The sequence below is a fragment of the Balaenoptera ricei genome, chromosome 15 (genome assembly GCF_028023285.1).
Source record: "Balaenoptera ricei isolate mBalRic1 chromosome 15, mBalRic1.hap2, whole genome shotgun sequence".
Lineage (NCBI taxonomy): Eukaryota > Metazoa > Chordata > Mammalia > Artiodactyla > Balaenopteridae > Balaenoptera > Balaenoptera ricei.
Genome location: NC_082653.1, coordinates 60,098,865 through 60,122,825, shown reverse-complemented (window position 1 = coordinate 60,122,825; position 23,961 = coordinate 60,098,865). Strand labels below are relative to the sequence as shown.

Genomic DNA, 23,961 nt, shown 5'->3' with positions numbered 1-23,961 from the left:
CAACGTGTAAAATTCCCTGGAAGGAAGGATCCACCAGGAACAAGTAACAGTTTGATCTCAGCCTGTGAGGTTTGAAGCAGCTGAGCCATTGCTGCACCTGGACTTCTGACCTCCAGGACTTTGAGATCATAAATGGGTGTTTTAGGCCATTCGAGTGGTGGTAATGTGTGTTATAGCAGTAGTAAAAAACTAGGTAAATTCCTAAAAAAAAAAATGTTTTCTAAAAGTGGGTCCAAAGTAAGTGCATTTAAATTTTAGCAGCTGCTAAATTTCCTCCTCAAAGTTTGTGCTGATTTCTGCCCTGATGTTAGTGCATGGAATGCTTGTTTCTCCACAGTGCAGCCAGAAGACCATTTGTTACAGTGCTTTATATTTGTCTATCTGGTGGATGAATAGGATATCACATGGTAGATTTTAAAGAGTTTTATTGAGGTATAATTGACATACAGCAAACCACACATATTTAAAGAATACAATGTGATACATTTTGACAGGTTTATACTGGTAAAACCATGATCACAATCAAGGTAGGGAAAATACTCATGACTCGCAAAAGTTTGCGCATTCTTTGTTATGTAAATTCCCCATTCCATGCAACTAGTGATCTGTTTTCCAAATTTTCAGTTTCTAGAATTTTATATAGGGACTTTCCCGGTGGTCCAATGGCTAAGACTCCACGCTCTCAATGCAGGGGGACCTGGGTTCAGTCCCTGGTCAGGGAACTAGATCCCACGTGCCGCAGCTAAGAGCCGTCACAGTCAAATAAATAAGTAAGTATTAAAAAAAAAAAAACTTCAAAAGACAAGAATTTATATAAATGGAGACATACAGCATGTACTCCCTGCCCCTGCCCCGGCTTCTTTCAGAATAATAATAATAATTTTTTTCTTTAAAATAAATTTATTTATTTATTTTTGGCTGTGTTGGGTCTTCGCAGCTGTGCGCTGGCTTTCTCTAGTTGCGGCGAGCCGGGGCTACTCTTCGTTGTGGTGCGCAGGCTTCTCATTGCGGTGGCTTCTCTTGTTGTGGAGCATGGGCTCTAGGCACGTGGGCTTCAGTAGTTGTGGCACGTGGGCTCAGTAGTTGTGGCTCACAGGCTTTAGAGCACAGGCTCAGTAGTTGTGGCGCACAGGCTTAGTTGCTCTGCAGCATGTGGGATCTTCCCGGACCAGGGATCAAATGCATGTCCTCTGCATTGGCAGGCGGATTTTTTTTTTTTTTTTTAAAGATTTATTTGATTGATTGATTGATTGATTGCTATGTTGGGTCTTCGTTTCTGTGCGCGGGCTTTCTCTAGTTGTGGTGAGCGGGGGCCACTCTTCATCGCGGTGCGTGGGCCTCTCACTATCGTGGCCTCTCTTGTTGCGGAGCACAGGCTCCAGACGCGCAGGCTCTGTAGTTGTGGCTCACGGGCCCAGTTGCTCCGCGGCATGTGGGATCTTCCCAGACCAGGGCTCGAACCCGTGTTCCCTGCACTGGCAGGCAGATTCTCAACCACTGCGCCACCAGGGAAGCCCAGCAGGCGGATTCTTAACCACTGCACCACCAGGGGAGTCCCTCAGAATAATTATTTTGAGGTTCATCTGTGTTGTTTTATGTACCAATAGTTTGTTTCTCCGGAGTTCTCTGGCAGTCCGGTGATTAGGACATCATGCTTCCTCTGCAGGAGGCGCAGGTTCGATCTCTGGTCAGGGAGCTAAGATCCCACGTGTCACGTGGCCAAGAAAAAAAAGTTTGTTTCTCTTTATGGCTGAATAGTGTTTCATTGTATGGATGTACTAAATACGTTTATCCATTCACCTATTGATGGACATTCGGGTTGTTTCCAGTTTTGAGCTTTACAAACAAAGCTGTTATGAATATTCGTGTCCAAGTCTTTGCATGGACATGTGCTTTCTTTACTCTTGGTTAAATATCTCAGAATGGAGTGGCTGGGTCAAATGGCAGGTGTATGTTTGACTTTTGAAGAAACTCACTTGGTAGCTTTATTTTGTATTTCTTTTATGCCTGAGGTTGAGCCTCTTTTAGTTTGATGAAAATCTATTTATGCACTGTTTTCTGTGAACAGGATGCTCATATACTTTGTCCATTTATTAAATAATCTGTCTCTCCAGCTATGTGTGATGCTATTTTCATCATGTGATAATTCCCATGTGTACTGGGTTCCTTTCTGGCCTCTCTCTTTTCCACTTGAACATAATATGGAGCCAGAAGACACTTAAGCAGTAATTTACAACCTCTTCATTTTGCCAATGAATAAATGAGTCCAGAGATATCAAGTGACTTTTCTAAGATCACACAGCTAATTGAAAAAGTAAAGAGATGAGCTAGCACTCCCCTCCAACCGTGGCGTTTCCAGTCTCACTAACAGCTAACATGGAGCAGACTTTATTTCAAAGACAAAAGATATGGCAAAAAATAGAAGTCATACAGGTCTGCTTTCAGATCACAATGGAATTAAACTCTAAATCAATATCAGAAAGACAGCTAGAAAAATCCTTAAATACTTGGAGATTGAAACACACTTCTAAATAACACATGAGTCAAAAAAGAAATCTCAAGAGAAAATTTTAAGTATTTTGAACTAAATGAAAATGCAGCTTATCAAAATGTGTGGGGTTCAGTAAAAGCAGTGCTTACAGGGGAATTTATAGCACTGAATGCATATATCAGAAAAGAAGAAATATCTAGAATCAATAGGCTTCTGCCTGAGAAAACTAGAAAGAAGAGCAAATCAAAGAAAGCAGAAGAAAAGAAATGATAAAAACTCGAGCAGAAACCAATGAAGTTGGAACAGGAAACCAGAGAGAATCAACAAAACCAAAAGCTAGTTCTTTGAAAAGATAAGTAAAATTGACAAGCCTCTAGCCAGGCTAACTAAGAAAGAAAGAGAAAGGACACAAATTGCTGATAGCAGAAATGAGGGATGAGACATCTCTACACATCCCATGGACTTTAAAAGGATAGTAAAGGAATATAAACAACTCTATGCCCATAAATTTGATAACCTAGATGAAATGGACCAGTTCCTTGAAAGACACAATCTGCCAAAACTCACCCATGACGGAATAGACAATCTGAACAGACCTATATCTGTTAAAGAAATTGAGTCAATAATTAATAACCTTCCAACACAGAAATTACTAGGCCCAGTGGGTTCACTGATGAATTCTACCAAGCATTTAAAGAATACATTATACCAATTTTCTACACTCTCCTTCAGAAGATAGAAGCAGAGGGAATAATCCCCTAATTCTAGGAGGCCAGAATTACCCTACTATGAAAACCAGACAAAGACACTACAAGAAATGAAAATTACAGATCAATATCTTTTATCAACATAGATGCAAAAAACCTTAACAAAATATTAGCAAATCAAATCCAATAATGTATAAAAAGAATTGTGCACCATGACCAAGCAGGATTTATCTCAACTATGCAAGATTGGTTCAACGTTTGAAAATCAATTAATATAATTTATTACATCAACTGGCTAAAGAAGAAAAATCACAAGATAATATCAATAGATGCAGAAAAAGCATTTGACAAAATCTTACACGCATTCATGACAAAAACTCTCAGTAAACCCTGAGGAACAGAGGGGAACTTCCTCAAAATGATAAAGATGATCTACAAAAATCTACAGTTTATGTCATACTTGATGGTGAGAAACTAGAAGCTTTCCTCCTGAGATCAGGTACAAGACAAGAACATCTCTTTTCACTACTCCTTTTCAGCATAATACTGGCAGTCCTAGCTAATGCAAAAATATAGGGAAAGGATATATAAAGTATATAGACTGGGAAGGAAGAAATAAAACTGCCTTTCTTTGCAGATGACATGATCATCTATATAGAAAATCTGAAAGTATCAACCAAAAAAATCCTGAAATTATTAAGCTATTATAGCAAGGTTGCAGAATGCAAGATTAATATACAATAGCCAATTGCTTTCCTATCTACTAGCAATGAACCTGTGGAACTTGAAATTAAAAACAATACCATTTACATTAGCACTCCAAAAATGAAATACCTAGGTATAAATCCAACAAAATATGTACAAGATCTACATGAGGAAAACTACAAAACTCTGAAAGAAATCAAAGAACTAAATAAATGGAGAGAGATTGCTTGTTCATAGATAGGATGACGCATTATTGTCAAGATGTCAGTTCTTCCCAATTTGATCTATAGTTTCAATGCAATCTCAATAAAAATCCCAGGAAGTTATTTTGTCGATATCAACAAACTGATTCTAAAGTTTATGAGGAGAGGCAAAAGACCCAGAATAGCCAATACAATATTGGAGGAGAAAAGCAAAGCTAGAGGGCTGACACAACCTGACTTCAAGACTTACTATAAAGCTACAGAATTTGAGAGTGTGGTATTGGTGAAAATATAGACAAATAGATCAATGGAACAGAATAGAGAGCCCAGATATAGACCTACATAAATATAGTCAACTGATCTTTGACAAAGGTGCAAAAGCAGCACAATGGAGCCAAGATAGCCTTTTCAACAAATGGTGCTGAAACAACTGGACATCCACATGTGAAAAAAAAAAAATCTAGACACAGGACTTACACCCTTCACAAAAATTAACTCAAAATGGATTGCAGGGAATTCCCTGGCAGTCCAGTGGTTAGGACTCTGTGCTTTCACTGCTGAGGACGCAGGTTCAATCCCTGGTTGGGGAACTGAGATCCTGCAAGCCATGCAGCACGGCCAAAAAAAAATTAAAAAATGGATTGCAGACCGAAATGTAAAACACAATTATAAAACTCCTAAGGGACTTCCCTGGTGGTCCAGTAACTAAGATTCCACTCTCCCAGTGCAGGGGCCAGGGTTTGATCCCTGGTCAGGGAACTAGATCCCTCATACTGCAACAAAGATCCTGCACTCTGCAATGAAGATTCCTCGTGCCTCAACTAAGACCTGACACAGCCAAATAAGTTAGTAAATAAATATTTTAAAAGACAAAAAACAAACAAACAAACAAACAACAAACCTCCTAGAAGATAACACAGCAGAAAATCTAGAGGACCTGGGATTTAATGATGACTTTTAAAATATGACACCAAAAGCATAATTCATGAAAGAATAAATTGATAAGCTGGAATTGATGAAAATTTAAAATGTCTGCCATGCAAAAGACACTGTCAAGAGAATGAAAAGATAAGCCACAGATTGGAAGAAAACATTTGCAAAAGATACATCTGATCAAGGACTATTATCCAAAGTACCCAAAGAACTCTTAAAATTCAACAACAAGAAAACACACCAACCAATTAAGGTATGGGCCAACAGTATCACTGATGAACACAGATGCAAAAATCCTAAACAAAATACTAGCAAGCAGAATCCAACAGCACATTAAAAGGATCATACACCATGATCAAGTGGGGTTTATCCCAGGAATGCAAGGATTCTTCAATATACGCAAATCAATCAATGTGATACACCATATTAACAAATTGAAGGAGAAAAACCATATGGTCTTCTCAAGAGATGCAGAAAAACCTTTTGACAAAATTCAACACCCATTTATGATAAAAAACCCTCCAGAAAGTAGGCATAGAGGGAACTTACCTCAACATAATAAAGGCCATATATGACAAACCCACAGCCAACATCGTTCTCAATGGTGAAGAACTGAAACCATTTCCACTAAGATCAGGAACAAGACAAGGTTGTTTACTCTCACCACTATTATTCAACATAGTTTTGGAAGTTTTAGCCACAGCAATCAGAGAAGAAAAAGAAATAAAAAGAATACAAATCAGAAAAGAAGAAGTAAAGCTGTCCCTGTTTGCAGATGACATGATACTATACATAGAGAATCCTAAAGATGCTACCAGAAAACTACTAGGGCTAATCAATGAATTTGGTAAAGTAGCAGGATACAAAATTAATGCAGAGATATCTCTTGCATTCCTATACACTAATGATGAAAAATCTGAAAGAGAAATTAAGGAAACACTCCCATTTACCATTGCAACAAAAAGAATAAAATACCTAGGAATAAACCTACCTAAGGAGACAAAAAACCTGTATGCAGAAAACTGTAAGACACTGATGAAAGAAATTAAAGATGATACAAACAGATGGAGAGATATACCATGTTCTTGGATTGGAAGAATCAACATTGTGAAAATGACTATACTACCCAAAGCAACCTACAGATTCAATGCAATCCCTATCAAACTACCAATGGCATTTTTCACAGAAATAGAACAAAAAATTTCACAATTTATGTGGAAACACAAAAGACCCCGAATAGCCAAAGCAATCTTGAGAGAGAAAAATGAAGCTGGAGAAATCAGGCTCCTGGACTTCAGACTATACTACAAAGCTACAGTAATCAAGACAGTATGGTACTGGCACAAAAACAGAAATATAGATCAATGGAATAGGATAGAAAGCCCAGAGATAAACCCACGCACATATGGTCACCTTATTTTTGATAAAGGAGGCAAGAATATACAATGGAGGTAAAACAGCCTCTTCAATAAGTGGTACTGGGAAAACTGGACAGCTACATGCAAAAGAATGAAATTAGAGCACTCCCTAACACCATACACAAAAATAAACTCAAAATGGATTAAAGACCTAAACGTAAGGCCAGACACTGTAAAACTCTTAGAGGAAAACATAGGCAGAACACTCTATGACATAAATCACAGCAAGATTCTTTTTGACCCACCTCCTAGAGAAATGGAAATAAAAACAAAAAGAAACAAATGGAACCTAATGAAACTTAAAAGCTTTTGCACAGCAAAGGAACCATACACAAGACTAAAAGACAACCTTCAGAATGGGAGAAAATATTTGCAAATGAAGCAACTGACAAAGGATTAACCTCCAAAATTTACAAGCAGCTCATGCAAGTCAATATCAAAAAAAAAAAAAAAAAAAACAAACAACCCAATCCAAAAATGGGCAGAAGACCTAAATAGACATTTCTCCAAAGAAGATATACAGATTGCCAACAAACACATGAAAGGATGCTCAACATCACTAATCATTAGAGAAATGCAAATCAAAACTACAGTGAGGTATCACCTCACACCAGTCAGGATGGCCATCATCAAAAAATCTACAAACAATAAATGCTGGAGAGGGTGTAGAGAAAAGGGAACCCTCTTGCACTGTTGGTGGGAATGTAGATTGATACAGCCACTATGGAGAACAGTATGGAGATTCCTTAAAAAACTAAAAATAGAACTCCCATATGACCCAGCAATCCCACTCCTGGGCATATACCCTGAGAAAACCATAATTCAAAGAGAGTCATGTACCACAGTGTTCACTGCAGCACTATTTACAGTAGCCAGGACATGGAAGCAACCTAAGTGTCCATCGACAGATGAATGGATAAAGAAGATGTGGCACATATATACAATGGAATAGTACTCAGTCATAAAAAGGTCTGAGTTATTTGTAGTGAGGTGGATGGACCTAGAGTCTGTCATACAGAATGAAGTAAGTCAGAAAGAGAAAAACAAATATCATATGCTAACACATATATATGGAATCTAAAAAAAAAAAAAAATTGGTTCGGAGAACCTAGGGGCACGACAGGAATAAAGACGCAGACATAGAGAATGGACTTGAGGACACTGGGAGGGGGAAGGGTAAGCTGGGACGAAGTGAGAGAGTGGCATGGACTTATAAATACTACCAAATGTAAAATAGATAGCTAGTGGGAAGCAGCCGCATAGCAAAGGGAGATCAGCTCCGTTCTTTGTGATCACCTAGAGGGGTGGGGTAGGGAGGGTGGGAGGGGAGACACAAGAGGGAGGAGATATGGAGATATATGTATATACATAGCTGATTCACTTTGTTATAAAGCAGAAACTAACACACCACTGTAAAGCAATTATACTCCAATAAAGATGTTAAAAAAAAAAAAAAATGTTTGGGCCAAAAACCTTAACAGACACTTCCCCAAGGAAGGTACACAGATGGCAAATAAGCATATGGAAAGATGATCCACATCATATGTCATCAGGGAAATGAAAGCTAAAGCAAAAATGAATACCACCACATACTTATGTAAATGGCTGGGCTCTGAAACTGACAACATCAAATGCTGGTGAGGATGTAGAACAACAGGAATTCTCATACATCTTTGACAGGAAAGCAAAATGGTAAGACTACTTTGGTTTTTGTCTTTTGTGGCCGAGTCGCACAGCTTGCGGGATCTCAGTTCCCTGACCAGGGATTGAACCCAGGCCACGGCACTGAAAACCCAGAATTCTAAGCACTAGGCCACCAGCCAACTCCTGGTACAGTTACTTTAGAATAGGGTTTAGTGGTTTCTTGCAAAACTAATTATACTCTCACCATATGATCCGGCAATAGTGCTCCTTAGTATTTACCCAAATGAATTGAAAACTTATGTCCACACAAAAATCTCCACATGGATGTTTATAGCAGCTTTATCCACAACTGTCAAAATTTAGAAGCAACCAAGATGTCCCTCCGTAGGCGAAATAAACTGTGGTACATCCAGACAATGAAATATTATTCAGCTCTAAAGAGAAATGAGCTATCAAGCCATGAAAAGACATGGAGGAACTCTAAATGCATATTGCTACGTGAAAGACATCAATATGAGAAGGCTATGTACTGTGTGATTCCAATTATATGGCATTCTGGAAAAGGCAAAACTACAGAGGCAGTAAAAAGATCAGTGGTTGCCAGGGACTTGGGGAGGGAGGGATTCAGAGGCTGATTACAGAGGATTTTTAGGGCAGTGAAAATACTCTGTATGATACTATAACGGTGGATATATGTCGTCATACATATCTCCAAACCCACAGAATGTACAACACCAAGGGTGAACCCTAAGGTAAACTCTGGACTTGGAATGATGATGATGTGTCAGTGTAGGTTCATCAGTGGTAACAAATGTACAATACCATTCTGATGGGGGATGCTGACCATGGGGAAGGCTGTGCGTGCACGAGAGCAGGGGGTATTTGGGAAATCTCTATGCCTTCCTGTCAATTTTGCCGTGAACCTAAAACTGCTCTGAAGAATAAGGTCTCACAAAATATGGCTGTAAGGACAAAATCTTCTGTGAAATCCTTTACCCACGTAAGAAGAGCTCACTGCGCCCCCTACTGGTCAGGTCTTCTCTGCCATGGGGTATCTCTCGCGGCAGCTCTGCAAAATCATGCGTCTTTTGATGGTTTAAAAAGAAGTCTTCTTATTTTTGGTAACTCTGACTTGGGTGTGATGGACCTTAGTTTATCCTCTGCCTTATTTCAGAACTGGAAGCTCAGTCTCCAGTTGTCTGCCAACCCAATCCTGCAAATTCTTTCAAGGAGGAAGCAGGACCTAGTTTTCGTGGGAGGATGAAGAAAGAGGTGGGAAGGCTTGTCTAGGAGGATCTGATTGTGAATCAAGTCCTCGAGTCCCAGAGCTTCATCCTATCCGGGCATCAGATTTTTGTCCAGTAATGACAGACATGGGGAACGGAGGCCAGAGATACCCGGAGCCCTACCCCAGTCAAGTCCGGTAGACTGGGTGATGGCAAATCCCGCTGGTCATCAGAAAGGCCTGGGGGGCGGCTCCCCCACTGTGGTTCTGATTTTCCAGGCCTAGACTGTGATGTCGCTGTATTAACTGGGAAACACCACATGGAAGGTTGCACGGTTTTCTTTCAGATTCCTGACTGTGAAAGGAGAAGGAATCCAGACTTCCAGGCAGAGACCAGAGTCTCCTGGGGGAAGAGATGGAGGAAGTGATAACCACTGAGCAAAGCTGCCCAAGTCAAAAGAATAGGGACTCTGGAGCAACACTGGGTTTAAAATCCTCACAAGCTGTGTGACTTTGGGCAAGTGACTTAACCTCTCTGTGTCTCTTCTTCCTTGTCTGTACAACGGGCTGTTGCTAGTTCAACCTTGCAGGTTGTTGTTGGTAGGGGCGGGCGGGCGGGGAGGTTTGACTGAATGAGTTAATATTCAGTGAGTGCTTTGCCCTGTACCTGTACAGTTTAAAAAATAATAATAATAAATAAATAAATAAATAAATTTATTTATTTATTTTTGGCTGCGTTGGGTCTTCGTTGCTGTGCACGGGCTTTCTCTAGTTGCGGCAAGCAGGGGCTACTCTTTGTTGTGGTGCGCGGGCTTCTCATTGCGGTGGCTTCTCTTGTTGCGGAGCACGGGCTCTAGGTGCGAGGGCTTCAGTAGCTGTGCCTCAAAGGTTCTAGAGTGCAGGCTCAGTAGTTGTGGTACATGGGCTTAGTTGCTCCGCGGCATGTGGGATCTTCCCGTACCAGGGCTCGAACCTGTGTCTCTTGCATTGGCAGACGGATTCTTAACCACTGTGCCACCAGGGAAGCCCCCAGTTTTTTTTTTCATTGAGATATATTTGACATGTGACATTATGTGAGTTTAAGGCCTCCAACATATTAGTTTGATACGTTTATATTGCAATACAATTGCCATCGTAGCATTAGCTAACACCTCTCTTGCATCATATAATTATCATTTCTTCTAGTGTTGGGAAAAATTCAGTCTAGTTTCTTAGCAAGTTCAATGTTTACAATACCATTTTGTTGTCTATAATCACTGTACTGTGTATTAGGTCTCCAGGACTTATTTCTTTCCTAGTTGCAAGTATACAGTTTTCTAGTAACATTACTATCTATTCTTTGAAGTCCGGGGGAAATCTCTCCTTTGTAAATTGCTCCCAGTGACTCCCCACACAATAACCATTCCTTTCTAACCAGAGCTCTCCTTGGTACATTTCTTGCTTTTTTGCACGTGCATCTCATTTCCCTTCAAGAATTTTAGCTCCTCCAGGCCAGCCCTGTCAGATGTAGTTTTCTGCTTTTCCTCACAGCATTTAGTAGCCCCCCAGAACACATCGTGGGCCCCCAGGCAGCTGTAAGCTGAAGGGCCGTTTGAATCTTCAGCCCTATGGGGGTTTCTGCACTCAGCCAGTGAAGATGTTTGAGCTGGAGGACCGGAAGGTGAAATTACCGGTTTCAAAATATAAAAGAAAATGGCCCAAGTCTAAAAGCGTAATTAGGGAATTCCCCAGTGGTCCAGTGGTTAGGACTCAGTGCTTTCAATGCCAAGGGCCCAGGTTCAATCCCTGGTCAGGGAACTAAGATCCCACAAGCCACGTGGCATGGCCAAAAAAAAAAAAAAAAAAGACAAGCATAATTAATTATTTCCATAAGACATGATGTGTCAACCAGTCAAGTGGGTCTTAATTTAACTTTAACAAAATTACATTTAACTGTTAATTGAGGGATGAATGAACAAACAAATGTGGCTTATCCATTCGATGACACAATATTCACCTATAAAAAGGAATGAAATACTGACACACACTACAGCACGACTGAACCTTGAAAGCATGGTCTCACAGAAAGAAGCCAGACACGACAGGCCACATACTGAATGATTCCATTTCTATGAAATGACCCAAAGAGGTAAATCCATGGAGACAGAAAGCAGAGCAGTGGTGACCAGGTACTGGGGTGACAGGAATGAGGAATGACTGCTTATGGGGGGGTGGGATTATCTCTTGTGGTGATGAAAATGTTCTAAAATTGGTTCTGCTGTTGGTTGCACAAGTCTGTGAAGATACTAAAAACCATTGAATTGTGTACTTTAAATAGGAGAATTGTGTGATATATTATCTCAGTAAAGTGGTTGATAAGAAAGCACACTTATTGTGGGAAGCAGGTGCATAAGAGGAGGGGCTGGTCCACGAGGCCTGCAGGGGCTGAAGGAGGTGGTGGCTGAGGAACTTGGCTGTCTGGAGCCTAAACATCAAAGGGTGCAGGTAGATGTGGGGCCTGGGATCACGTGTGAGAGGACTCCCGGCCTCCCAGAGGACTTGCGCCCCTTCTTTGCTGGTGGTCCTAATGTATGCAGGAGGGAGGCCTTGGGCCTGAAGGATTGAAACACCCCTCAGCTGCTGAGAGCCGTTTCCGAGGCTGGGCTGGCCCTTCTCTTTGCTTCGCCCACCATGAGTGCTGGGAAAGACAAGCCCAAAATCAGACCTCAGAACTCGACAGTGGTGATGGTTGCACAGTGTTGTGAATGTAGTCAGTGCCACCAAATTGCCACTTTAAAATGGTTAAAATGGTAAATTTTATGTTATATCTATGAGACCACACACACAAAAAGGCAAACCATGCTCTGTTGCCTTCTGCCCTGAGAGCTTCATTTCCAAGGCTTGAAGAGGCAAACCTTTTTGTTGCCCCCTAGACTGAAAAGGGATTTTTCCCCCTCACTGGTCAGAAGCCCCCTCCCTCCCTCCTCGTGCTAGGAACTCTATTGGAGGCTTCTGAATGGCTGGGTCTTTGCCCTGGAAGCCACCTCCTCCCCTTCCCGTCCCCAACTCCTGTGCTGGGAGTGTGAACTGAAGCTGAGCCCTCCGCTTTGGGAAAGAAGCTTCCTTTCTGGGCTGCTCGGAGCCGCTCTGGAGAGGGAGACTGGCTGTGTGGGGCTCCCTCGGGCCAGCGGCAGTGCCAGCGCCCATGGGTCTCCTTGGTCTGGTCCTGCTCTGGGTGCTGACGGCAGCGACTTCAGGGAGTAAGTAAAGCTGCTGCAACCCTATTCCTTCCGGCGTGGAAGAGCGGCAGCCCAGATGCACTTGGGACAGCGTTTTTATAGCCAAATGTATGTTTACCTGGCTTTCTGCTGCCTCCCTTGGTTTTGCCTTATCATGGGGAAAAGGAGGGAGAGATTACAGGTGGATCCCTCATCTCTCACTCCCAACTTTCCCCAACATCCTCTGGAAACTGAGACCAGATCTGAAATCCTGAGTGAGGAAAAGCTGACTTCCAGACTCCCTGAGCCTGGGTGCAGGGATGCTTAACTGTCTGCAGGGATACTAATACTCCGATGCAGGGTAGCAATGTGGAATGAACTTTATTTTTATTTATTTATTTTTTAAATGTTCCATTTTCTTCCCCTTTAACTTATCTTTTTTTTTTAAATTTAATTAATTAATTTATTTATTTTTGGCTGTGTTGGGTCTTCGTTTCTGTGCAAGGGCTTTCTCTAGTTGCGGCAAGTGGGGGCCACTCTTCATCGCGGTGCGCGGGCCTCTCACTATTGCGGCCTCTCTTGTTGCGGAGCACGGGCTCCAGACGCGCAGGCTCAGTAGTTGTGGCTCACGGGCCCAGTTGCTCCGTGGCATGTGGGATCTTCCCAGACCAGGGCTCAAACCCGTGTCCCCTGCATTGGCAGGCAGATTCTCAACCACTGTGCCACCAGGGAAGCCCCTGGAATGAACTTTAATTTGTTGTCTATTTGCTGCAGGAAGGTACAGGACAGTGCTATCCATTAAAAATACAGTGCAAGCCAATATGTAATTTTAAATTTTCAAGCAGCCATATTTAAAACGTGTAAAAAAAAACCAAGGGAAATTAATTTAATAGTTATTGTACTTAACCCAATATATCTAAAATATCATTAGAAAATGTAATTGATATAAAAAGTATTAACAAGATATATTTCCTGTTCCTTGAAACCCAGTGTGTACTTTATACTTAGAACATATTTCAATTTGGATGCCAAATTTTCATTGCAAATACTTGATCTCTTCTTAGATTTCTTAAAATTTCAAGTTGAAAAAGTACTTTTGTATACTAAGTTGTTGCAAACATACTTAAAAGTTTTCCAATAACTGACTTGAGCACAGTTTTTAATTTAAATTTAATTAAAGGTTTCTTCATAACACCAGCCACATTTCACATGCGGCTGGTGGCTACTGTGCCAGACGGTGCAGGTCCCATCACAGCTGTTTTACTCACTGTATTTTCACCTATTTGCCTCTCACACAGCTGGTGTTTAGTGAATCTTGTGCTGGCTGGATACATAAATGAACGGGGATCCCAACTGACATCTGAGAAAGCTGAAATGAGACTTGATTTCATTTCTGGGCTGTAGAGATGACATCAGTTTCAATCCATTTCAGATCTCTCCCTAGAAGTGATGGAAAGATTTATTACCTCCCAGCACTCACTGTTTTCCCCTCCTTGGTTGATTTATTTAGTAGGATCATCGAATGGTCTTTGTTTTTCTGGAACCTTTTTTAAACTTTAGATATGTCTTTTTAAGTGCTTGAGAAATGGAAGGGAAACAGACTTGGTTCAAGCAGAATGCTCTCAGAACACACTTTACTCCTGGGAGCTTGTGGTGGACCTGGGCTTGTAGGCATCATTACCCTCGGCATAGCAGGGCGGAGAAGCAGATGTAGAGGTTATCGGCGGAGCAAAGAAGCCAGAATGCTGGGTCTGTGCACAACTGGGAGTTTAAAGATTATGCACACACATGTTCAATCTGGCACCCAGGGTCCAAGTGATCAGAGTTGAAAGAGAGTTGAAAGGGAGACTGATTGACTTAAATGTCTTTGAAATGTGATTTTATCCATTGATATTCTACTTTAATGCAAAGAGCATTTTGTTGGATGAGCCAAAACATTCAGGGGTAAAAAAAAAAAACCCTGCCAAATACCCTAACATGTTCTATTATTTCAAAGGGTTTTAATGGAATGGTATAAAATGCACTTTCCCCCCATTCTGGGAAAGCGTATTTTTCTTAAGGGATTAAACAGGCTGGCGTGTGTAATGATTACCAGTTGAGGCACAGTGGGGTGGTTTTGAGGATAGAAATGGTATTATTCGAAAGTCATTGTATGAAAATGCCTGCAGATGGACCCCTGGCTAAGGCTGCTCTGGAAGGGTATGGATGATGCCCAGGAAATGCCCAGGTGTGTGGTTGGAAGGAAGGACAAACGAGGAGTGACAGTAGGTGGAAATGGGGAGGCTTTCAGGTGAGGTTGGGACGGGCAGATGGAGAGATGCTGACCCTTTCCAGGCAGGTGGTCTGAGCAGCCGCTGCAGGGTGTCCTCGGCAGCCTGAGGAGGTCCCTGGCCGTTCTGTTCATACTCTGGTTGTTCTGCAGCTTAGATGGTGGCTAAATGAGGTATTACGAGATCTGCTGGGGAACCAAACTAGATAACCATCCTTTACTGCTGTAGCCTCTCGGTCTTGCCTTTGTTGGTTCACCTGTTCCTTTATTCACTCACTCCCTTATTCCTTCATGATAATGTAGTGGTTAAGGCTGTGGACTCAGGGTGCCTGGGTTCAAACGCTGGCTCCCCTCCTAACTGTGTGCTCTCAGTCTCTGTGCCTCAGTGTCTTTATCTGTAAAATGGGAATAATAACTGCCCTTACCTCAGGGGATTCTCAGGAGATTGAAGGCGTTTAATGTATAAATTGCTTGGAACGGTGCTTGGCACACGGTAACTGCTGTGCAAGTGTTAGTTGTATTCATTCATTTAATCATTCCAGTCTGTCCTGGGGATCAGGAGCTGGGGGATACAATTTTGACAAAGGTGACCAAGATAATGAAATCATTAAAGTTTCACAAGCCTTATGAAGAGAATAGGATGCTAAGATAGACTACCAGGTCTGTATCAGAGATAGACACTGACAGGTGAGGACAGAGAGAGATGTTTTATTGATTGATTGATTGACTGATTTGGCTGTGCTGTGTCTTAGTTGCGGCATGTGGGATCTTTAGTTGTGGCATACGGGATTTAGTTCCCTGACCAGGGATTGAACCCGGGCCCCCTGCATTGGGAGCTCAGGTCTTAGCCACTGGACCACCAGGAGAGTCACCAGGGAGAGATGTTTATGCTGAGGCCTGAAGGAGCCTAGGATGTGAGAGCAGGTGGAAGAGTGTTGAGGCCAGAGGGAACAGCATGTGCAAAGGCCTTGAGATGGAGAAGGACCAGCATGGCTGGAGGTCAGGAGTGGGGGTGAGATGTGGCCAGAGGCGGGCAGACAGAGGCCAGCTCTCATGGGAAGGATTTTATTATGAGTGCATATGGGTTGGGGTGGGGTGGGGGGAGACTTAGGGGCTGTTAAGCAGGGAGTGATGTGATTGGATTTAGACTTTTAAAACATGACTAACTGTGGGGGATGAACCGTGGACATGGGGGATAATTAGGAGGCTGTTGCAGTTGTCTAGGTGAGAGAAGATGTGGCTTTGCCTAGAGTGATGGTGATGGAGATGGAGAGACAGAAGGATGGAGGGAGGGAGGAATGAATGGGGGGGGATGGATGGGTAGATGGAGGGAGGGAGGGAGACCTGATGGAATTGGCAGCACTTGCTGACACATGGGACTTGGGGTGATGATAAGGGAAAAGAGGGGAAGCACACACGACTCCCAGGTACCAGCTCCAGCAATGGGGTGACGGTGGTGCCAGTGCCCAAGATGGGGAAGAGCAGGGTGGGGACGGGGCAGGGAGTGACTCCCAGCCCCATGAGAGAGAGGAGAGGTGGAATGATCTCTTTTTGTCCCCTTGGCCCCCAGACCCTTAAATGTCCTCTTTCAAGAGCAGGTCAGCAGCCCATGGGGTGGGGCTGTCGCCTGCCTCCTCCTGGCCTTGCCCTGGTTCCATCTGACTTGTGATTTCAGAAATTCCAGACTCGCTGGTGGAGCAGGCGGCCTCCTGCATGACTTCATGCTCAGGTGAGCAAGTTTCTCCGGAGACCTTATCACACTTCTGGTGACCCTGAACCTGAGACAGGGCTGGGGAGGCGAAGCTGACCACTGCCAGGTGTGATTAGGGACAACCCCAGAGGGCCTTGGCCACCTTCCCAGGGAGGCCATTTGGGAGGAGCAAGACACGTTCTGCAAAGGCCACCAAGTCCCCAGCATTTAGAGAAGCAAATAGCACCCTCAGGTTACAATGGCCTTAAGCCATCCCAGCCCTGAGGCCCCTGGGCTTTTTCCTCATACCTTGTGGTCTCCAGGTGGAGTAAAAGACTTTAGCCAAGTGATTCTATTTGCATCTTGGGGTGGAGTAGATTAGAGAAACTTGGGGCAAATTGTTTGGAAAGAAGCATTTTGGGAATGTGAGATGTGGTTATATTTGAGCACAAAGAAATTAACATGAATGTGTTAATTCAATTCCAGGCTCAGGAAAAGGGTGAGGTGTCATAATTAATAATTTAATAGTATTTTGCAATTGGTCCGCTGGTCTAAGTAGAAGGTTCAAGAATCATAGACTCTGATAAACCATAATGGAAAAGAATATATAAAAATATCTATATGTGTATAACCGAGTCACTTTGCTGTACAGCAGAGATTGGCACATTGTAAATCAACTAGACTTCAATTAAAAAAATAAATAAAAAAGAAAGAAAGAAAGAAAGAATGACAGACTCTGCTCCCTAGATCTGATCTTCCCCAGAGCACCTACTTCACCTCCCCACTACCTCCAATACCTCCAGACTGGCCAGCCCTACAGCTCTGTTTTCTGTAAAGATCAGGATAATCTCTCCAACCCACCTCCTGCCCCCACTGATATCCACCAAGGCAGTAGGTGAGGAATCAGACTGCCAAGGTTTGGATCTCAGCTGTGCAACCTTGGGTAAGTTAGTTAACCTCTCTGAGCCTTGGTTTCCAACTCTGTAAAATGGAGAAAATAAGAGTGCCCACCTCAAAGTTGTTATGAGGCTTCCATAAGTTAATATAAAATAGATCAGTGGTCCTCAACAAGGATGATTGTATCTCCCAGGGACATTTTGCAAATTCTGGAGACATTTTTGCTTGTCACAACTGGGGTGTGCTACTGGCATCTAGTGGGTGGAGGCTGGAGATACTGCTAAACATCCTACAGTGCACAACAGAATTATATGGCCCAAAATATTAATACTGCCAAGGCTGAAAAACTCTGATGTGTATAAAGCTCTTAGAAGAGGGCCTAGAACACTGGGTAACATTTATTAAGCACTTATTGTTATTATCTTTATTTTCTCCTTCACTCTCTTGGGGTCTGCAGCCACCCAGCCTTCCCCTGAGCTGGGAGCAGGCAGCTCATAGACCAAAGGAGAGAGGGAGGTGGCAGTAAGGATGGCTAAGTAGTCCAGGTGGAGTTGAGTCTCAAAAGGTTTTGGATTGTCAAGGTGACACTGCGTCCTCTGCCCTCCAGGTTCAGCTGATCCCCACCTCCCCCTGGGCACCAGATATACCTATCACTTTTCCACCAACACCAGCACCAGCCTGCAGGGGGCCCAGGAGGAGGGGAGTGGCCTTGGTCTCCAAGGCTTGGTCACCCTTGATGTGCTTGGTCCCTGCCAGATGGCTTTACGGGTGAGTATCTTTGGGTAACCAGGAGGTCATGTTGACATGGGGGAGGGCCAAGGGGAAGCCACAGCCCCTGAAATTTCCCATTTGTCTGATAAATGGAGAGGAGCTTTCTGAGGAATCTCAAATTCAGCGAGTGAGGGCTCTAGAGTAACATGGGAACAGGGTGCCATTTTGGTTGTAGGAGGTACCATGGTAGGTCCAGTGGGGGGAGGAGTGGGGGTTAAAGAAGGAGTGAAGGGTATTTCTTGGAGTAAGTAGAGCCACAGGATGGGGACAAGCTGTGTCCTTGGGAGGACTGAGGGTCACAACTGGGGAAGCTGCAAGTCCCAGGGGTGAGCAAAGTCAAAGCAAGTTAAGGTCTTGTAGACAAAGGAGCAGACTAGGGTGGTCACGGAAGACCTGGTTGGGGCCTCCAGGGCTGCCCTGGGTTCCTTCGTACAGGCACACCTCGGAGATATTACAGGTTCGGTTCCAGGCTGCTGAAATGAAGCAAATATTGAAATAAAGGAAGTTACACAAATTTTTTGGTTTCCCAGTGCATATCAAAGTTATGTTCACACAATACTGTAGTCTGTTAAGTATGCAATAGCATGATGTCTAAAGAAAGAACATGCCTTAAATAAAAAGTATTTTATTGCTAAAAAATGCTAATTATCATCTGAGCCTTCAGTGAGTTGTACTATCTAATAGTAACATTAAAGATCACTTACACAGCTCATGCTAACAAATAAAATAATAATGAAAAAGTTTGAAATATTTTAAAAATTACTAAAATGTGACACAGTGACAAAATGAGCAAATGTTCTTGGAAAAATTGTGTTGATAGATTTGCTTGATGCAACCTTCAGTTTGTACAATAAAAAACGCAATATCTGGGAAGCACGATAAAACGAGGTATGCCTGTACTGGGCAGTGGTGGTGTTAGTACTGGCTTCAGTCAAGGTGGAATTATGAGCTAGATTCTCTTGGTGGTTGTAGGTTTCTTTCTCATCAAGATTTTCCTGAAGCTCCTCCATGTTCTTGCAAGCGGAAATGCCTGCCCATGCTTCTCTCTCCCCTTTCTGATGACTCTCATGTGTTTCCTGGACAAACCCTCCCACCCTGCCTAAATGGTCTCTTAGTTTTCACTAAAGTCTTATGTCCTATTTGGGAAGCGTTTTTGAACTGGCTGGAGCACTTGCTGACAAGAGTTTCTCAAAACTGCTTTGGGGGATTCCCTGGCTGTCCAGTGGTTAGGACTTGGCGCTTTCATTGCCAGGGCTGGTTGGGGAACTAAGATCCTGCAAGCCAGGCGGAGCGCGGCAAACAAACAAACAAAAAACAAAACCCAAACTCTTTTGTTATGTTTCATGTAGACCTCCGGATGGAGTCTTTTATGGGGTGGCTCTGAGCTGCCTCTGAATTCTTAAACTATCCAAAATGTTAGTCCTGGTCAGAGCTGCCACTTTACTAGTCTTTGCTGTCCTTTAATGTCTATCAAAACACTTGTAGGTGTTTTTTCTGCAGGGCTAGTTTTCACAAGGCAAATTGTGTACTGCGGTTTTATTTGCTTGTTTGCTTTGTTTTTAGCATTAAAAAAATTGATAATGTCAAATGTTGGCAAGGGTAGAAAGAATTGGCTCATTTCAAAGATTTGTGGCACAGGGACTTCCCTGGCGGTCCAGTGGTTAGGACTCCGCGCTTCCACTGCAGGGAGCGCGGATCCAATCCCTGGTCGGGGTATTAAGATCCCACAAGCCACGTGGCGCAGCCAAAACAAAAACCAAAAAAAACTATTTGTGGCATAAATGGAAAATTTACAGCCACTCAGGAAGCAATCAATTAAATATATTTTTGAGGGAAACGGGTGAAAATAAGTATTGAGAACAATGAATTTCACTGATTAAACACTCCTCTGTAGCCACCCCCAGATCAAGAGACCCCCATAACCGCCCTCATTCTCTCTTCCAGTCACTTCTGCCAAAGGCTCTCCTGAGTTCTAGCACGAGTTCTAGCACCATAGATTAGTTTTGCCTGTCTTTGAACTTCTCTTTAAATATTTATTTATTTATTTAGGCTGCGGCCGGGTCTTAATTGCGGCATGCGGGCTTCTTTGTTGCGGCATGTGGACTCTTAGTTGCAGCATGCAGACTTCTTAGTTGTGGCACGTGTGATCCAGTTCCCCGACCAGGGATCGAACCCGGGCCCCCTGCATTGGGAGCTCAGAGTCCTACTCACTGGACCACCAGGCAAGTCCCTGAACTTCTCTTTAATGGAATCATACAGGATGTTCTCTTTTGTGCCTGGCTTCTTTTTATTTTGATTAAAAAAATTTTTTTTTTATTGTGGTAAAATGTACATAACATAAAATTTACCATTTTAACCATTTCAAGTGTATGATTCAGTAGCAATAAGTACATTCCTAATGTTGTGTAACCATCACCACTCTCCATATCCAGAACATGTCATCATCCTAAACAGAAGCACTGTACCCCTTAAACACTAACTCCCCTTTTCTCCTTCTCACAGTCCCTGGTAACCTCTATTCTACTTTCTGTCCCTATGAATTTGCCGATTCCAGGTGTCTCATGTAACTGCAGTCACTTATCACAAACAACTCACGATCAACCTGTGACCTTTTGTGTCTGGCTTCTTTCACCTTTTATAAGGTCTTTAAGGTTCATCCACATTGTAGCATGTAGCAGAACTTCATTACCCCCCCCCCTTTTTTTAAAAATATGATACTTTCCATCTTTGTTTTTTTTTAATATTTATTTATTATTTTGGCTGCACCGGGTCTTTGTTGTGGCATGTGGGCTTCTTCGTTGTGGCATGTGAACTCTTAGTTGCAGCACGCATGTGGGATCCAGTTCCCCGACCAAGGATCGAACCTGGGCCCCCTGCATTGGGAGTGTGGAGTCTTACCCACTGGACCACCAGGGAAGTCCCCCCCACCTTTGTTTTTTAAATATGTTGGTGTTGTAATGTATTTTAATTCAATGTGTATATTTTTATTTTTATTTAAAAAAATTTTTTGGCCACGCCACACGGCATATAGAATCTTAGTTCCCCGACCAGGGATCGAACCCGTGCCCCTGCATTGGGAGCATGGAGTCTTAACCACTGGACTGCCAGAGAAGTCCCCAGAACTTCATTCCCTTTTAAAAAATTAGTTTTTATTTTTTTGTTGTAAAAACGCTATAAAGTTTACCTTTTTTGTTTTCATATTTATTTATTTATGTATTTATGTATTTATCTGGTTGTGTTGGGTCTTAGATGTGGCAGGCAAGCTCCTTAGTTGTGGCTCACAGGCTCCTTATTTGCAGCTCTCCGACTTCTTAGTTGCAGCACATGGGATCCTTAGTTGTGGCAGGTGAGCTCCTTAGTTGCGGCTTGAGGGCTCCTTAGCTGTGACTTGCTGTCTCCTTAGTTGCGGCATGTGGGCTCCTTAGTTGCGGCAGTGGGCTCCTTAGTTGCGGCATGCGAACTCTTAGTAGCGGCATGCATGTGGGATCTAGTTCCTGGATCAGGGATTGAACCCGGGCCCCCTGCATTGGGATCGTGGAGTCTTAACCACTGCACCACCAGGGAAATCCCAGTTTACCCTTTTAAAGTGTGCAGTTCAGTAGGTTTTTAAAAAAAATCTCTCTCCTGTCTCTACTTAACTTTTAAAACATATGCTTTAAAAATACGGTTATCATGGATAGCTTTCAAGCAAGTTGTCAGACATAAGTGGTATTGGTAATGTGGCCGAGGGGTTCATTGTCCAGGACCACATCTCAATGTCAAGTGGAACTGTATTTCACCCTAAGATTTCAAGCCTGGGTTACTGGGGAGGTGACAGACCCTCTGTCGGGGGAGGGGAGCTGGTGTTGAGGAGACAGGGGAATTAGGTTTTAGACAAGGTGAATGAGGACTAGTTACTTTGAAAAAGTGAAATCACGGGGCAGTGAAACCATGTGATACTATAACGGTGGATACGTGTCATCATACATTTGTCCAAACCCATAGAATGTACGACACCAAGGAACCCATATGTATACTACAGAATCTGGGTGATAATGACGTGTCAGTGTAAGTTCATCAGTTGTAACAAATGTCCCATGCTGGTGGGGATGTTGATAATGGGGAGGCTGTACATATATGGGGGCAGGGAGTATACAGGAAATCTCTGTACCTTCCCCGCAATATTGCTATGAACCTAAAACTGCTCTAAAAATACTCTAATTTAAAAAAAAATGAAACCAGTCAGGTTAGGGATGCAGGCTTTAGGGGTGATTTTATTCATCTTTAGAGAGCCCATCTTTTGCAATAAGTACACACACACACACTCACCCCCCCAAACACACACGCGCAACCATGGTGGTATTGGGACATCCAAGTCTTTTATTCAAGATGACAAAGCTTTTTTTTTGGTTTGCTTTGCAATCCTAACTTAGTTTTGTTTATACCGTGGAGCCATATGAATCTCTCACTCAAACTTCCAGGGCCTTTTGGGGCAAAACGAGAAGCTAATGAGAACTTTCTGTACATTGAGTGGGGAGCAGAGGTGCCTGGCTATTGAAATTATTTATCCCTAGAGATATTCAGCATCTACCACCCCGACACTAGACTCTTCCGCTCAAGGGATGGATCTCTCTGCCTAACGCTCCACATGGATCATGCTGGGTCCCAGAACTGCTTTAGGTGGTGCGGGTGCTGGTGCGGTCCTGGAATTCCCCAGGAGAGGTCACCAGCTCTCCGTGCTTTCCGCTTCAGCTCCAACACTTCCAGGTGACATCCATCCTGGGGTCCAAGGTGGAAGTTCTGAAGGAGTCAGAGAGTTTGAGGTAAGACGCTGGGCCTCGCTCCCAGTGGGGCTGGATATGTGAGCCCTGCGCCCTCTTCCAACGGCCGCCGGGCACTGGGTGCACCAAATTATATTGGAAGAACCCGATTCGGGTGACCCCGCTGCAGCAGAAAGAGGCCGTCTCGGACTGAAGTTCAAAAAGGGTTCCACCTTTGCTTTGACCATGTAAACACCCAGACCAGACCATTGATGAGAACCACTGGGAGCTGTCGTGATGTGGGAGCCTTGAATGACTCCACATGGCCTCAGGCGGCCTTCCCTTATCTGGTGGAAGGAACTCGCCCCATATTTTCCAGGCTGTCACGCCCAGCATGTCCAGATTTTGTGTCTGCCCAGCACCCTCTGGCCTTCATCCTTAAGAACATTCTGGAAGACACTGGGCACCCATTGAGGTCTGCCCTTCTCCTTCCCCACCCCCGCTAAGATGGGGGTTTTCCTGGAGGCCCATAGCTTCTCCCTTCCCAAGCCAAGCTCCCCTCTGTGACTCAGCCAAGCCTGGAACTCTCCCTCGGCTGTGTTTCCCAGGGATCCTGACAGCGGCTTCAGTGGCCTCAAAGCTCAGTCCAGCCACCAGCTTGAGGACAAGCCCATCTCCACAGATTCCTCTTCCTTTTTTATTGCAAATTCATTTGTTGACAAAATAAAGCCTTTGTGTGGGCAAAGGGGGATGGGGGGTGCTGCTGAGGGGGCAGATGGAGCCCTCCTGAAAAGCTCAGGGTGGCCTTCTCCGAGGGGACAGCCTGGGCTATTGTCCCTGGGCGCCTCATCAGACATGCGAGTGGGCAGGGCTGTCAGCTCCTGAGAGACCAGACTGACACTAGCTATTCTGGAAGGGGTGGGCGCTATTAGCATTTCTCTAGCCTGAGGCCTGAGGCCCTGGGGGCTGCCTCCAGTGGGGGTAGGCTTGGGGGCCCCAGACTCCACTGGGAGCTGGAGAGGGGGCGATGATCTCCCCCGGGAGGTTCAATAGGGCCACTTTTATCCCTCAA

General features: G+C 43.6%; 1 protein-coding gene across 3 annotated transcripts in view; it reads left to right on the top strand.

Moving 5' to 3' along the window:
• Positions 1 to 23,961, top strand: part of LOC132348415 (uncharacterized) — a 175,803-nt gene that overhangs the window by 8,175 nt on the left and 143,667 nt on the right. For all 3 annotated transcript variants that reach the window (XM_059895845.1, XM_059895843.1, XM_059895846.1), the window contains exons 2-4: positions 16,468 to 16,521; positions 17,987 to 18,147; positions 22,882 to 22,952. In XM_059895845.1, the coding sequence (XP_059751828.1) occupies positions 16,506 to 16,521; positions 17,987 to 18,147; positions 22,882 to 22,952 (248 nt within the window). In that variant the 5' untranslated portion in view covers positions 16,468 to 16,505. The remainder of the gene's footprint in view (positions 1 to 16,467; positions 16,522 to 17,986; positions 18,148 to 22,881; positions 22,953 to 23,961) is intronic.